The sequence below is a fragment of the Zootoca vivipara genome, chromosome 10 (genome assembly GCF_963506605.1).
Source record: "Zootoca vivipara chromosome 10, rZooViv1.1, whole genome shotgun sequence".
Taxonomy (NCBI): Eukaryota; Metazoa; Chordata; class Lepidosauria; order Squamata; family Lacertidae; genus Zootoca; species Zootoca vivipara.
Window position 1 is genome coordinate 26,806,215 of NC_083285.1, and position 15,795 is coordinate 26,822,009.

The 15,795-nt window shown below is 39.6% G+C and overlaps 1 protein-coding gene across 7 annotated transcripts in view; it reads left to right on the forward strand.

The window, feature by feature from the left end:
- Positions 1-15,795, forward strand: part of MSRB3 (methionine sulfoxide reductase B3) — a 58,808-nt gene that overhangs the window by 39,237 nt on the left and 3,776 nt on the right. For all 7 annotated transcript variants that reach the window (XM_035126598.2, XM_035126604.2, XM_035126601.2 and 4 more), the window contains one exon: positions 11,209-11,306. In XM_035126598.2, coding sequence (XP_034982489.1) covers positions 11,209-11,306 — 98 coding nt within the window. The remainder of the gene's footprint in view (positions 1-11,208; positions 11,307-15,795) is intronic.

Sequence of the window (15,795 nt, forward strand, 5' to 3'; positions counted from 1 at the left end):
GCTCTGTGCGATCTGTCCAGAGTACTGAAGGACTCGCTGCAGATTTTCCTTTCCTTTCGGTTTAAGGATTATTAATCTTGACATGTAGACCCTGACTGGTTTTTTTTGGCCTGCTTTTCATTTCTCCTCCAGACGGTTCTGTTGGACTGCTTCCTGCCAACTCTTCCCAGTCTTGGCAGGCTTGGATCACTCCTTAACATCTAGCATTTTTTTGTTCTGAGAATCATGTAAACCCTCACCCTGGCTGCAGTCAGAAGTAGCCCAGCAGACATATAGGTTTACTACTTAAGTGAGAGCTAAACTTTACTAAGGAAAAGTCTGGAGACAGTTTTCTAAATGATGGTGTTTTAAATTATTCCAAGTGAATAAAGCTAGATGTGATTTTGAGGATCCATGTTTCTCAGCTCTTTAAATTTATTTTAAAAGTAGCCCTTGAAGCAACACCATGGACCAAGTGGTTTCCCCCCCTATTTTCCTGCTCTGAATTTGGCCCATTACATTGTGGAAAACAGTACAGGAGAAAATACTTTTTACTCTGCCCTTAAGCAGCATGGCTCTGCTGATCTGGAGGGGAGGACATGAACCAACAGATTCACATTACAAGGATGGGGATTCCTGCTAAACACTGGGAATAACTTTCTGATGGCAAGAGCCATTTGACAGTGGAGCAGCCTCCCTCAGAAGGTGGCAAACTCTCCTTTGTTGGAGGTTTTTAAGCAGAGGTTGTATGGCCATCTGTCAGGGATTCTTTGGCTGTGACCCTTGGTGTAAAATCCAACTCTACAGTTCTATAACTTTGGGGATCCCATGACAACTTACTAAAGAAAGTTTAAAAGACAAAAAAAATCTACTCATGGGTTTCTAGTGTCTCATACAGCTGGCCCTGAGTTTCTAATCTTGAGATCCACCATCAAATTAATTAAGATTCAGAAGAACATATGGAAACTCACAATTTAAATATCCAAAGTTTTGTGAGGGGATTAGAAAGCAAGCACATTCCTAGATGATATAGAAGCATATTTCTATCACATTTGTACACTACTTAAGTGTCCTTGTCTTTTTGTTTGTGAGCAGTATGGGATTAATTTTGTGTTGGCTTCAGAAGCCATACAGTAGCCAAAGAAAAGTCTATGATATGACACTTCTAACCTTTGAGTACATGGCTTCTGCTCTCCTGGATTTCTGAGCAAGCGTGCGAGTGCCAACTTCATCTTTAATTATTGCAAATAATTGCATCGTTCTGTTTATAGCACAGGCGCTATGCAGCAGCTACTGCATGGCACCCAGGTTATCTGATTCCACCATTTGTGTGATCTTTTTCTGTGCATGGATCAATGAGTAGTTTCTCAGGCAGTCTTGCCACTGTTTTAGGCTGTAATGTTAATCCCATTTACCTGGGAGTAAATCCCATTGAATTCAATTGGATTTACTTCTAAGCAGGCATGATTTGGATTCCACTGTTAGTTGTCACATTTTATTGGCAGTTGGAATATACAGTTATTATATTTTGTGTTGTAGCCCAGCCTGGGATCAAGAACAGATGAAGGGTGAGACAGAAAGGGAAGCAATGACAACAATAATTTATAATTAATTGGACCCAGGACATCTTCCCTATATTTCAGTTATCCTACCAGTTTTACCACCATCACAAATAAACTCCCTGAATCAAAAAGCTACCAAGGGTGGAAGTTTCCTTGTGAAAGAGATAAAAGCCAGTGAAAATTGGCTCAGATTGGTTTGATTTCCTGCTGTATTTCAGTTCTTGCTCCCTTGCACCAAATTCATCAACCTCCTTTCCTAGCGACAATAGCTCATTAGATTAGTTGAGTATTCATGGAGATTTTCATCTTCTGAGTCATACAACTCTTTTATTCCCTAAAGAATTTCTTGTGTAAGAAAGGAATTTCATGTCTTTGTAGTTTTAGCTGTTTTGCTGAAGCAGTTTCTGAAGTTTTCTTGTAATACCTGGGGAGCCAGGTCACAGATTTACTCCCGTTTCTCAAGAAAATTGATCCCTTTTGGTGCCTCTCCCATGGTGGTTTTATTCAGATATTTTCTTAATCTTTTTAACCTCTTCCTTTCAATAACATCTTCACTTGGCTGCTTAGCATGTTTCCCAGAAGCTAGATGCGCATATTTTAGTTTAATTATTTGAATGAACCAAAGTCATTTACTATTAGTATGTGGCTTCCAGGCTTGTCCCATCAGGTTTCCATCACTCACTTGTTATATAAGAGAAAGCTAAAGTTACAACTATATTGGCCCATTTAGCAATTGGTGAAGAATGCTTTTATGCCCATTATGCACACACTTTTTCTCTTTCATGACATTTTTCAGGGAGGGGGGGAGCAGATAAAATTCAGATAGGTCGGAATACCAGAATTTTAGTGTGTTTTTCTTTGCAAGGCTGAGTGATTTGAGGATGATACTTCTTGACATGTGAGTTCCGGAAATGTATGGAGTGATTGTAATGTGAGCAACACTGGCTTATGCAAGGAATTTTTCATGGATGTATATCTCCGGTTGTATGAGGTGGCTGCACTTAGCTGTTATTAGTTATCAGTTGTGTGATATATTTGAACATCCTTGAGTTTGAGATGATCATGCTACAGGTAACAATATTTCCAGATGTACTTTTAACCCTCTGTTGAAAGTGCCGATAGAAAAATGTACTGTATCAATCTGGTTTGGGCTCAAATATACCCCAAGAAAGCAAAAAAAAAAATTAAAATAACTGAGGGAAGATATTAAGCATGATACCATATGCAAGAATGATAGTATGCCTTTGCTGAAAAATGTCTTTTTCCAACAAAACAAAAGGTGGGGAAATCATTGGGTCAACTGTACAGTATCTCACCTACAAGAACAGAGTGTGATCCCATGGGTTATCAAAAACATATTATACCCTTAACATACATATAACATAACAGTTACATAACTATAACAGTGCAATAATCATGACTGGTAAATTACTTGTAAGAAAAATAACAAAGCTCACAGACCTTTTAACCAACCAGACTGTTCAAGTCACTTATACACAATTACCACACTTCACAACTGCATGAGTAGGAGATACAAAATGGGTTGCATGAAGCACATCATTGTGGCCATTTTCTGTCACAGAGATGGTATACTGACTGATGGTATACTGGTGAATGGGTTAACAGTTGTTTTATTCTGTTCAGAAACCTGAAGACCTCTAATACATAACCCAGTGCAAATGCTGGCAATCAGCTGATTGTCCAGGCTTGCAGAGCGCTATGTATCATTGTGATGTCAGGTGACTGACCGTTGTGTGGCCTGCCCACCTGTCAAACCTGACCTGTTTTAGAGATAAGGATCCCTCCCGCTGGCCAGCTAGACCCACTTTCACACCCCTGTTTTACACAGATCATTTTGTGCAAAGGAAAAGGCCTTTCCCCCTACTCCCATTCCAATACTTGGATGAAAGGCTGCTTTTTACTCTTAAAGAGCAGGCAGACTGTATTATCTCTGATCTTGAAATGTCTCTCCTACTGGGGTTTTTTATTTTTTTACAAGCAAAGGAATTTTATCTCCTGATCAAATTAGGAGATAAAGCTGTAGGTGCTGGCAGGCCACTTCCTGCAGCTTGCTGGGCCAGATCCAGCCGCCCCTGGCCTGAAACCTTCCACATTGTACATACCTGTATTCTCAGTAGATATTTGCAGGGCCCAGAGAACTTTAGGGAACAACTTCTCCCATATAAATCCTTCGTACAATAAGATCATTAGATGGGGCCCTAGTCAGAATTCATCAGAAGTTTGGGCCTGGTGTATACATACATGCAGCGAAATACAGTGGTTGATGCTGCAAGGTCGCGTTATTTCAGATGGCAGATAGAAGTTCACATTACTTTTTAGAGCTCCTCTATATTAAAGAACCCCCTCAAGTAGAAAGCTAGCATGGCAATCAAAATATTAGGCTAGAATATTTCTCCCTCGTAAGCTATTCTTCAATTGTAGGGAGTTTCCTATGTGGAACAACATCAAGAGGTGTATCTGCCGCCTTGGTACATGCCATTCTTCCACTGCAAATCTAGGCTTAGCCACAGGTAGTGGTAATAAGGATCAGAGTATCCTTGTGGTGGCTGCTTCATCTCTGAGCAATTCCCTCTGAAAAAAGAAAACAGTGAAAGCTGTGTTGTTTGGGGTGGCTTACTATATCAGGAGTACTGTATTTTGTGCATGCGGCTGCTACATGTTCTATTTGTTTTTAATTGATACTGCCTATCTTTTATGTGTATATGTGTGTGTATTTAAACAGCTGAAATTTAAGTTATTTTATACGGCTTTGATCATAGCTGTCAAGTTTTCCCTTTTCTCGTGAGGAAGCCTATTCAGCATAAGGGAATTTCCCTTAAAAAAGGAGAGAACTTGACAGCTATGGCTTTGATGGATCTGCTTTCAGAACGAAAGGCAGGTTAAATTTGTTGTTGTTTTTTAAAAAAAATCCATATGGAATTTTCATTCTTCTCTTTACACTTTTTTACAGATTCCTCTTTAAGTATCCTCTTACAAGAGACTAATGTTACTTGAATCAGCTACATACAAGCTGAAATGTTTGAATTTGGGAACAGTATTACATGCAAGTCCAGTGTTAATTTCTTATTTTTCATGGTTAATTTTTTTTTTAAAAAAATCAGCTGAACTAAAAGGGTAGTTAAAAACAACTTCAGTTGCAACAGATAATGTTCCATTTCTTGAAGCTGCAGTTTAGTGGTGCTCTATCTTTAAAAACCTACATTGGCCTGGATAAATTGATTTTCTTTCGCTATCAGCAGGTGGAGACAGGAACATGGACAATGAACATCAGTCTTTTTATAGCATGCTTGCTAGCTTTCATTTAAAAATGTAGGCAGTTGCCACCAGATGGAAGCAGCTCCATGCTAGCTATTTTGAGATTTTCTAAAGCTTCCAGATTATGCTACATAAATTGCTCCTTTACCTAAATTCTGCTAAGCCCTTCATGTGAATACAAGTTGTTTATTTGAACAGGTTCATCATGGGAATGGGTAACTAGCATTGTATGTGATAATTCACTTTTGGAATCCTTTCTCTGATGTGATACTGGGTCCATTAGTACATAACTCAGTAGAAACCCTCCTGTACATTTTAATTTCCTTCACTCCTTCAGGGTAAGAACAGAAAATTGGATAAAATTTTAAAAAGCTTCATGGTGTTTCATGTTTGACAATGGAAAAGTAACTGGGGGAAGAGATGTTCCTCCTTGCTTTGACTTCTAGAAGTAATCCAACTGCCTTAGAGAAAGTTATACAATCTTCTTGAATAGTTAGTACAGAAAATTTCTCAATTATTTTTTACACTATTATCATGTGAGGTGGGTTTTTCTTAGTTCCCTCATGATAGCCATCTTCCGTATAGCAAGTAGCTGAAAATGACTCATTTTCTTCATTTATAATTAATGTGGTTGACTTCCATAGTCAATCTTGACTACAGATGTCATCATCTACCAGGGCCGCGTCTAGGTGGAGTCCCGGTGGTGCGGGGTGGTAGGGCGCCGGGCCGGCAGGCGGGGCGCTGCGCGGCAAAGCCGCACGGAAGCCGTGTTACACACTGCGAGGGCGGGGGCGCCGGAGCGATCTCCGCACCTCAGCGCCAGGGCGCCCGACCTGCTCAAGACTGCCCTGTCATCTACTATTCTCCCTTGTTAATTTTTGGGAACCACATATTCTGAACTGTTAAGCAAAAACACTAGGGGTGCCATGTGACCGGAATTTCCTGGACATAGCCAGGATTTGGTCGTTTGAAACAGTGTCCAGGCTTAAATGTCTGGGAAAATCTAGACGTATGGCAACTTTCACCTTTTGAAATATGGCAACACTTAATTGTTAGTTAATTGTTATTAAGGGTGTTAGTGGTAGTGTGATTAGCAGGCAACATTGTCCATGGTATAGACACTCACTACTTTTGTTTCTTTATCATCTCTCATCACCGCACTGAAGAATTTGTTGGGGTAACTGTTCTTACTCAGTTTGCATGTTTCTGTCTCTGATGCTTAGAATTCAATTTGAGGTTGCAAAGCTGTGCACATGTGCTTGAAATAATTCCCATGGAACTCCCTGGGAATGCCTTCTGAATAAACACGTAATGGGCCACTTGGCCTAGGACCCAGCTAACACAGAGTACGTATACCTCATACTCAGCCCCTTCCCCCTAGCTACCACCAGACAAGGAGTCAAATATTTCCACAAGGCTTCCCCTTATCAATCAGTTTCCAAATATCACTCTGATTTCTGTAACTAGCAAGTTCTATAGCTTCTACGTGTTATATATTCCTGTTACATGAGGAATGCAAAAAGAAAAGTAGCTGCTTCTTTAAAATTCCACAGGGTTTCCTGGGACAAAAGGCATTGGAAATCATGGTCATCTCTGCTAAATTAGAGGACAGTTGGAGAGTAAAGAACAAAGCATTTGAGAAGCTACATTTTTTGAGTTAGATGGGTTTCAAGTGATGAATCCCATGTATTCTAAACGCTTTACCTTTGAATCAGTATGGGTAAGAAGTGCTTGACTTTGGCTACTGCATACACCTAGTGGCTGTGCAGTGTGATGGCAACATTCAAAAGAATATAAGGTTGCATTTATGTGAATGAGAAATTTACTTACAAAATTCGGTTTGTCATTGATTTAATTTAAATGATAGGATTTCATGTTTCACATGTGTTGCGTTGATAGGGTAGTGTAGACTAAGACTTAAATATCTGCAGAGAGTCCTATACAGTAGATGGTGTTTTAATATGGTCAATATTAACTATAGAAGCTGCTGCAGTTTTATAGCATCCTGGAGCTAGTGAGTAATTCGTAAACAAAAAACAAAAAAAAAACATGGGCAGCATGACAGGTTTTGTTTTGTTTTTCAGTTGAACTGTTTTTTGGGATAGTAACAAAAATATTATTCAGCACTGAATGTTTTTGGATTGAGGTTACCAGGTCACCAGTAAATTTTTAAAAACTATTTCATACATTTTTAAATGGCACTCAAAATTACAGCTTAGGGTTATACTTCTACATAGTGCCATTGGGATCCTTTGATATTTAAGATCTACAACTGACTTACATTTTAAGTTCTATTTTCAAAAATCTTCCCTGTGATTTAAAGTAACACAAGAGATCAAACAGAAGTGGATGAGGCGAAAATAATGCTTTCGCTGAAATGAAGCAGGTTCACCCTAAGCTGTAAAGTATGTAATTAATGGTAGAAACTTCACTGGCAAGATATTCCCTCCCAACAACATGATTAGTGCATTTGTATAATAAATAGAAGTTAATATATTGGGGTGAACATAATTTTACTGTCACCAATTCTGATACATTTTGAAGACTGGCAGATTCTGGTAGAGTTTATTAAATATATTATAATTGTGATAGTATTGTACATATTGATGTGTTTAATCTCTGAAAAGAATCAGAGTATATTTTCATTCTCCAAGGGTGTCTAAATTGCTCTTGTCAATCTCACTTTTCTGAGGAAACCACATGTAAAATCTTGCAGTTTTAAGTCCCTTTTAAAACAAGTGTTATCCTACTGAGAACTGAGGCAAAGAAATGAATCCTGACAAACTATTTTTGTTAGATCTCTTAGCACATTCATCAGAAAGGAAAGTGAAGAAAGAAATATAATCCCTACAGTTTTTATTTCCTTATTATTGAAACGAGAGAGAGAGAGAGAGAGAGAGAGAGAGAGAGAGAGAGAGAGAGAGAGAGAGAGAGAGAGAGAATGGGATTTCCTCATAAAGTTTGAGATTCAGAAATGTAGCTAAAATTTATGCAGGTTGTCCCCCCTCCCATAAGTACAATTCCCAATTTTGCCTCCTTGTGCTGCTTCCAATGTTGTCAATTCATCTCCAGACATAAACTACCTTCATGTTCTTAGTCTGAAACCTCTAAAGGCGATTACTTGGCAGCATATTTTCCAGTGGTAGCCATTGACAGTGCTGTTGCTGGAGAGATTAAGAACCTTGTTAGATCAGAGCAAAGGCGTGTCTAGCCCACCATCCTATTTCCTGCAGTGATCAACCAAATGCCTTTGAGGAGCCAGCAAAGAGGACAGGGACTGATGGATCACCTTTTTCTGTTTGATGCCAGACAGTTCCAACCCATTTTTTAATTTTTTTTTAAAGCTATTCAAAAAAGTCATGAACTTATGGTCTTTGAGGATCCCACGGAGGAGGCAACAGTTTGGTGCTCTCACTTGTGTTAGGTGATATTCACTTCATGACTTGTGCCACTTATCCAGCACGCTTCTTCAGCAAACCATGAGTCATCTCAGAGATGAGCAGGCAAGCAAGCCGTGGTTTGTTTCTCCCAAAGCTAATTTTGTTCTCTAGCTACTCTTGACTTGTGTTTTTGTAGCCTGACAAACAGTTGTGGCCAGGTGGTAAAACAAACCATTTTTAAGCAAGGCTGTTGGGTTTGGACATAATGCCAAACCATAGTTTAAAAAAGCTATGGTTCATAAGACAACCATATCATGGTTTGTTGCCATATGGATGGGGTAATATATATTTTCTTTATGCCTTTGCAGGGGACAAAAGTAAGAGGCTGCAAGTAAGGGGAATGAGTAACTGATTATCATTATCAGAACTGGAAAGAAACCCATCCATCTTCTAGTTTTTTTGAACAATATAACTTTCCCCATAAGACAGAGATTGCTCTAGTCTTTTCATTTCAGCCTTTGAAGTTTGCCTCTTGTTGTGTCATGAAGGATGTTCTCTCTGAGGATTCTTCATCACTGAACTAGCCTTCCTCCCCAAATGATAAAGGCATTCTTCTTCCAAAGTCCTGTTGTCAGTTTATAGCAATAAAGTACTGGTCCAAACCAGAAGCAATTATTACGGATACTTTATCCTCTTGGAAGATGTGAATGTTTGTGGAAGATTATGTTCTCTGGCTCCTTTCCATTGGCTTGGCAGGAATAGAGGAATCTCTAGAGTTTATGTTTCAAGATGTTTTGTGTTGTCCAGTCATTTTGGTCTGCATCTTCTTCAGAGAGCCTAGATGACCATGCTCTTCTTATTGTGATGTAATTGGTAGATACTCTTAGGCTATGATCGTGTTTTACGTAGCTGGGTAAGAATGAGGCACAATCTTTCCATTAGTTTCTACACATGGGCTATATTGACTCCCCAGTGAGATTTTCTGGTCTTAGAACACTCTGCATGGAAGTGGCTGGAAGATATGAAACTTAATTTAGTGTGTTTCTTCATTCAAGTTTTTTTTATGAGTCCTTTTAAAATACACTCTTCTTTCAGTTTTTCATCTTGTTTTAACTTGGTTTCAATTACATCTGAAACAGATTGTATTCAACCTATGTTGAGATCTTTTGATGATTTTTGCACCACCATTTTTCTTTAAAATATTTTTTTAAAATTAAGCACATCTTGCAAAATACTTGTCTCTGAAAGCCCCCCCCCCCGTCTTTTGTATGGCATAATTTCATGAAGTCATTAGCTGCATGCTTTCAGGAAATAGTGGAGACTGGATAAGAGATTTTGATTACTGTAACATTTTTCTAATGTAATATGATTGCAGGCTCTGCTGAGTGTGTGTGTGTGTGTGTGTGTGTGTGTGTGTGTGATAGAGAGAGAGAGAGATTGGATTATATCTTTCAAAAAAAGTCATCTCATTTGCCCAAGGCCTTCTACTTCCTCAATAGAACTTCTCTTCCCTCTCCTCTCCTTGTGTGCCCCCCGGCCCCTCAATCTTCAGAAAGGGAAACCCAGAATCGATTGAGGGAGCATGGGTGGAGGAGAGAGAAAAAAAGATCCATTGAGCAAGCAAAAGTCCTTGTGTGAATAGGACAACCTTGGTGGATACAACCCTAAAGGCTGATCCACACGTCCTCTTTCCCCCCTGCCTAGAAAGCACAGGTCCAAGTGGTTTTCCGCTTGTCCCGTGCTCTCTAGGCACAGGTCTGAGCAGTTTTCAGTTTTCAGTCCCCCCCACTGCTTTCCCCTGGAAAAGCTGCTCTTTAGCGCTGATTCAGAGCAAACGTCAATCTATGGAAAGCCCAATTGACATTTGCTCCAGTTCAGCGGTAAATAGTGTTTTTTCCCTGGGGGAAGTGGGAGGACAAGCAGAAGTCTGGCTGATCCCTCAGTCTTTGCTGCCTTGACAGCAATCAACTACTTTAGAAAACAAGGAAGATTGCTGACTTCCCACTCTGCTTGGAAGTACCAGTTGGAAACTGCACTAGATCAATTCTTCATCTGATTCATTGGACTTCGGATGAACTTTATATCCTGCGACTATTTGGAAATAGTAGGTCTTTGCTTAGTATAACTGTAATCTGCTCAAATTTAATTTGTCCTCCTCAGTGTTCTTATTGACCGTGAGTTGCTTTTATAGTAGGGATGGGGAAACAGTGGCCCTTCATGTCTTGTTGAACTCCAATTCCCATCAGGACCAGGCAACATGACCAATACCCAGGGATGATAAGAACTGCAATCCAACAACATCTGGAGGGCAGAAGGTCCCCAGTCCTGTTTCAAAGCATTAACCTTCGTGTGACACAATAGCAATAGGTAGAGGTGGCTGTAGAGATTCTCTGATACAAGAGCCAAGTGTTTCTTTCTGGGGTAATGCTGGTCTTACACATTTTCATACCAGAAAGAAAATGTCAGAATGGTACACCTTACTATCACCCACTGCTTTTAAAAGTGGAAGAGGTCTTTAAACAAACAAACCAAGGAAAATTATGCCCTTCTGGAATTTGCTTGCAACTTATTAATTTAGCTCCATGATAAAGGCACCTGTTAACTTCCTATTTCCGGTTTACGTTTTTCAAGAAATTAAAAAATTTCTTGAATTTGGGGAATGCTCTACTGCAGCCTTCCCCAACTTCCAGAAGTTTTGGACTATATTTCCCATTGTTCCATACTTTCCAGACTAATATTTGGAGAAAACTGTTCTATTGGACAGAGTGTATTAGTACACGGTTGTAGATTTGCACATTTTCAGGTTGCATAGGATTCTGTAGGCAAAAAAGAAGTGTGTATTTGCAACCTGGAAACTTGCTGCTTTACCTTGCCAGCCAACGGACATTATCATCTAGGGCTTGTTAGATCACTGACATTCCTATTTGCGATTGAAACTTTCAAAATCCTATCTGATGCAAAAATTATCACAGGTTGTTGCTGCTATTGTTCATCCTTTTGTTTTTTTTCAGGTTGGCCTTCATTCTATGATGTGATGGCTTCTGACAGAATTACATTCACTGATGACTACTCCTACGGGATGCACAGGGTTGAGACAAGCTGCAGTCAGGTCAGTTCAGAAACAAATAGGTCATTCTCATGTTAAAAGGTTGCCGAAACCGTAGTGTGTGTAGTTTCTTTACATCTGAAGTTCTGCAAAATTCTTAGTTGCCAAAAAGACTCATTAGGGTTGCATGATGAGCCACAGGCATGACAGCTGGTGGATAAAAACGAAAGTCAAAGTGCTAATGAGAATCTGTGTTGTTATCTAGGTTAAACATTATTTAACAGAGCATGTATAAATGACATCAGAGGGCTGTAGCCTACAGAAAAGGTCTTCCAGGAAGGCATCTCTTCAAAGTTCACCTCTGAACTCTGTTCTCTTAAGCCTAAATGCAGATAGTCTAGAGACGAACATTGAATTGACTCTATATCTGCAGATTCCATCACAGAGCATTTGCTGAGGATCACTAGTGACAATATTCAGGGTATCTTTCCGGCCACCTCTACGTCCCATCTGCCCACATAAGCAAGTGAATAATAATACCAGACACTTGTCAGTTTCCCATTATCTTTCTCATTCTGACTCCTTTCATTCTTTGTCATCAACAGCCTTCTGTGACCTTAATGGCTCAGTCCTAACTAACTTACCAGGGGAGAAGGGTTGTTGACCTGGCAGTTAGTGGAGGAAATGCTTGGCTAACCTGCAGCTAGTTTCTTCCACCGAGAATGCACCAACTTTAATCAGAACTTAAAGTCTGATCTCCTGCTTTTTTTGCTTTAGACCAACTGGGATCTGGAAGAAAACTAGTATAAATGAGCTCTCTGAATAAGCAAGGGGCCAACATATTGTGTGGCCACTTTCAATTACTCTTTCCAGGAGGGTTTTTTGGGAAGAACTTTCAATCTGCTGCAAAACAGTGTTCAGTAGGTTAGTGCCCAGCTATATCTAGATTGAAATGTTATCTGAGATCAAAGCCATAGCTGTACAGTATTTGTATTCAGTGGTATACTGCACTTAAACAGGTACACTTTTAATCATATTTGTATTAATGTCACCTTATAATTAGATGTTTGCCTGTTTCTGGGATTTGTATTTTCCTTTCACTGCAAACAAGGCCCGAGGCAGCTCACAATAATATCAAGTAGTAAATTATACTAAAACTTTAACAACAAAAAGCCCTTTAGTGATAGCATATATTTATTGAAGATCTCTGGAATTTCTGGTGTTGTTCTGAATTTGCTATTTTTATTTTATTCTCTGTTTCTGGTTTTATGCTGTGTTACGTTTTATGGGTCTGTTATATTATTTGCATATATGGCTTGCAGCTTTTATTGTAAGCCACCCAGAGAACTTTTTTTTAAATGGAGATGGGGGGCTTGAAATACAACAAATAAGTAAATAAATAAAATACAGTATTAAAACAACAACCAGTGAATAAAAGCAGCATACCAGTATACCAGTATATGTGGTTTGTGTCCTCCCCATAGTCATTACCACACCATACAATGCATCCATTATTTAGTCATTTATTCCCATCTCCGTGAGTCTAACAATATGAATCATACATCCAGCTGCAAAATGCTATTGTTTTATTACAAATCAGAATTGCATTGGGAGTTTACTTGGTTAAAGCGGAGAGCAAAATTCTTTTATTTTTTCCCCCCCTTTTAGGGGTGGGGAGCAGAATCCAGCAGGTGAAAAAATTAAGTACACTTCCCATAAACATTTTAACACCTGTTTTGCTCCTGTGTGAACATCTTCCTTTGGAATGCCATTGATTTAGGATACAAATAAGTGCTTTGGAAGAAAACTGCCTTCCTATAAAACAAAGGCATCCTAAATACTGTCTGTGAAACAGCTTTCATGGTTTTGTTAGAAATACATCACTGTGGAAATATGAGAAAAGTCAAATATTTGTGACAAGAAAATGTTAATTGCAGGTGCACTTAGGGAGTAATGTGAAATTGGTTGCACATTCTTCCTTCCTTTCCTATTCAAGGACTATTTCCCTTGGAGACCTCTGCAGCTATTACATTGTACCTGTAGAAGCCAATAACACTGTTTAATCACAAAAAAATGAGTTGCACATTGATGTGCTGTGACTAAATCACTGGCAACGGTCTGCACAGGTCTTTCTTTATCTCATAGTAATGGGATTATTGTGTGTATAGCCAGGAACTCTGAGATGTGAAATACGTTATCAGTTGGCAGACAGCTAATTTACATGTCCAGACTGGCATGTAGACAACATGGTTTGAGAACTGAATTCAGAATATGGCACAGATGTCATGTGCTTGTCTTACCAAACCAGGGTTCGGCTCATGTCTGGCAGCTTAGCAGTGGCGCAGTAAGTGTGGGGCCATTTGCACACTACACACTCATTGAGATGGTCACACAAATACATGCGCCGAATTCTCTGCAGTTCCAGATCCACTCAGCCCATGTCTACAGCATGCCACTAGGGCTGTATGAATTGAGCAGTGACACAGTTATCGCTCCTATCAGTCAGTCCAGTTTGCAACCTCTCTATTTTCCTGCTTATGGTAAAGGCTGATTTTTTTTTTGCAAACTCTCAGTATGGTAGTCAACTAAAGTTTACCCAGGGTAGACCTATTGAAATGACAGAACATGGCTAACTTAACTCCATTAATAGCAGTGGGTCTGCTCTGAGTAAAACTTAGTTGAATAGCACCCTGCAGCCCATTTTACATCAATTAACCGCCACCACGGTGCAGACCTAAAGTTGCAGCTGCATGGAGAGCTGTATGTATGAGCCCACTGCCCCACCCACACAGCTTCTCTTGAACATAGTGGTGCATTGGGGTCTGTGGTTTGTGTGTGTGTGTGTGTGTGTGTGTGTGTGTGTGTGTGTGTGTGTGTGTAGTGTAGTGTCCTGTGTTCCATGATCACCCCTGGGAAGCTGCATGATCTGGTCCTCCCTCCCTCCATGCAGCTGTGACTACAAGACCTCTCTTTGCATACGAGATTTTAGCAAGTATGAACTGAGCCTTCAGTGGAATTCCAGTGTGAAAACTCTTTTAGGTGTGGTCTGCAAATGCAATTGATATAAGATTGACCAATACTATGAGGCATTGCATTTCCGGGTTGATCAAGCTGATCAAGTTGAAGCTGGCTGATGCAAAGAGTTATTTGGAAAAACTTTTTTTTTTTTGAAGAGGGAAAACTAAATTGGTCTGGCATCCAATTGCTGCTTTACTTCTTTCACATCGGAGTGTCAGAAGAAAATTATGGTCATAAACCAGGGGTCACCAAACTTTTTCAGCAGGGGGCCGGTCCACTGTCCCTCAGACCTTGTGGGGGGCCAGACTATATTTTGAAAAAATATATGAATGAATTCCTATGCCCCACAAATAACCCAGAGATGCATTTTAAATAAAAGGACACATTCCACTCATGTAAAAACATGCTGATTCCCGGACCATCCGTGGGCCGGATTGAAAAGGCGATTGGGCCGCATCCAGCCCCCGGGCCTTAGTTTGGGGACCCCTGTCATAAACTTTCTGCAAGGAAATGTACGGGTAGTAGACTGAAACCACGCTTCATACATGTGTATATGCCTACCATTCCAGAAATTCCCTTCTGTTGTGATTCTTGCTTTGTTTCTTTATTCCTGATTGATCACTTGCTTGCCCTGGAATCATCCTGTGGTATCTTCAGTATTTTAAGTTTGCTTCACAGTGTCATGTTACTGGAGTTCAAAGGCCCTGGAGGGAAAATGACTCAGATAACAACACCTGGGAACTCTCTTCTAAGAATTTGCTTACAGATGTACAAGGTGTTCCCCCCAACATGAGTCACAGAAGCATTAACAAGTATTTGTAACCTGAAAGTTACATGTTTGATTAGCCAAATTCTTTTTGCCTAGCATGTGTACATAATTCTTTGGATTCTTCTTCCATGACCTGAGCTGATTTCAAAAGCTGTTCAAAAAGTTTTGCTACAAGGAAAAAATAAAGCCCGTGCAAACTTGCTCCTTTCTGGCCTTGTAGGCTCCTTCTTGCACCCACCTTAAATTCAGTTGCCAGTCTTTTTTTTTAAAAAAAATGTTTAAACAATTTTATTATGAAGAATTCAAATCATTAAACACATTTGCATGCATGCACGCGCACACGCGATCACCCACCCTTCAATATTATGTGAATTCAATTAAAATTAAACACATAATTCAGTATGGGTAGGTAGCCGTGTTGGTCTGAGTCGAAGCAAAATAAAAAAAAATTCCTTCAGTAGCACCTTAAAGTTTATATTTTGGTATGAGCTTTCGTGTGCATGCACACTTCTTCAGATACACTTTGGATTATCTGAAGAAGTGTGTATCTGAAGTGTGTATCTGAAGAAGTGTGCATGCACACGAAAGCTCATACCAAAATATAAACTTAGTTGGTCTTTAAGGTGCTACTGAAGGAATTTTTTTTTATAATTCAGTATGTTCAGTCTTAAACACCAATCATCAAAATCTTTCCACCTTTGATTTTTTAAAAAGATTATGGCCAATACTGATGCATTTACTTGAACAATGCAAAATGGGCAGACC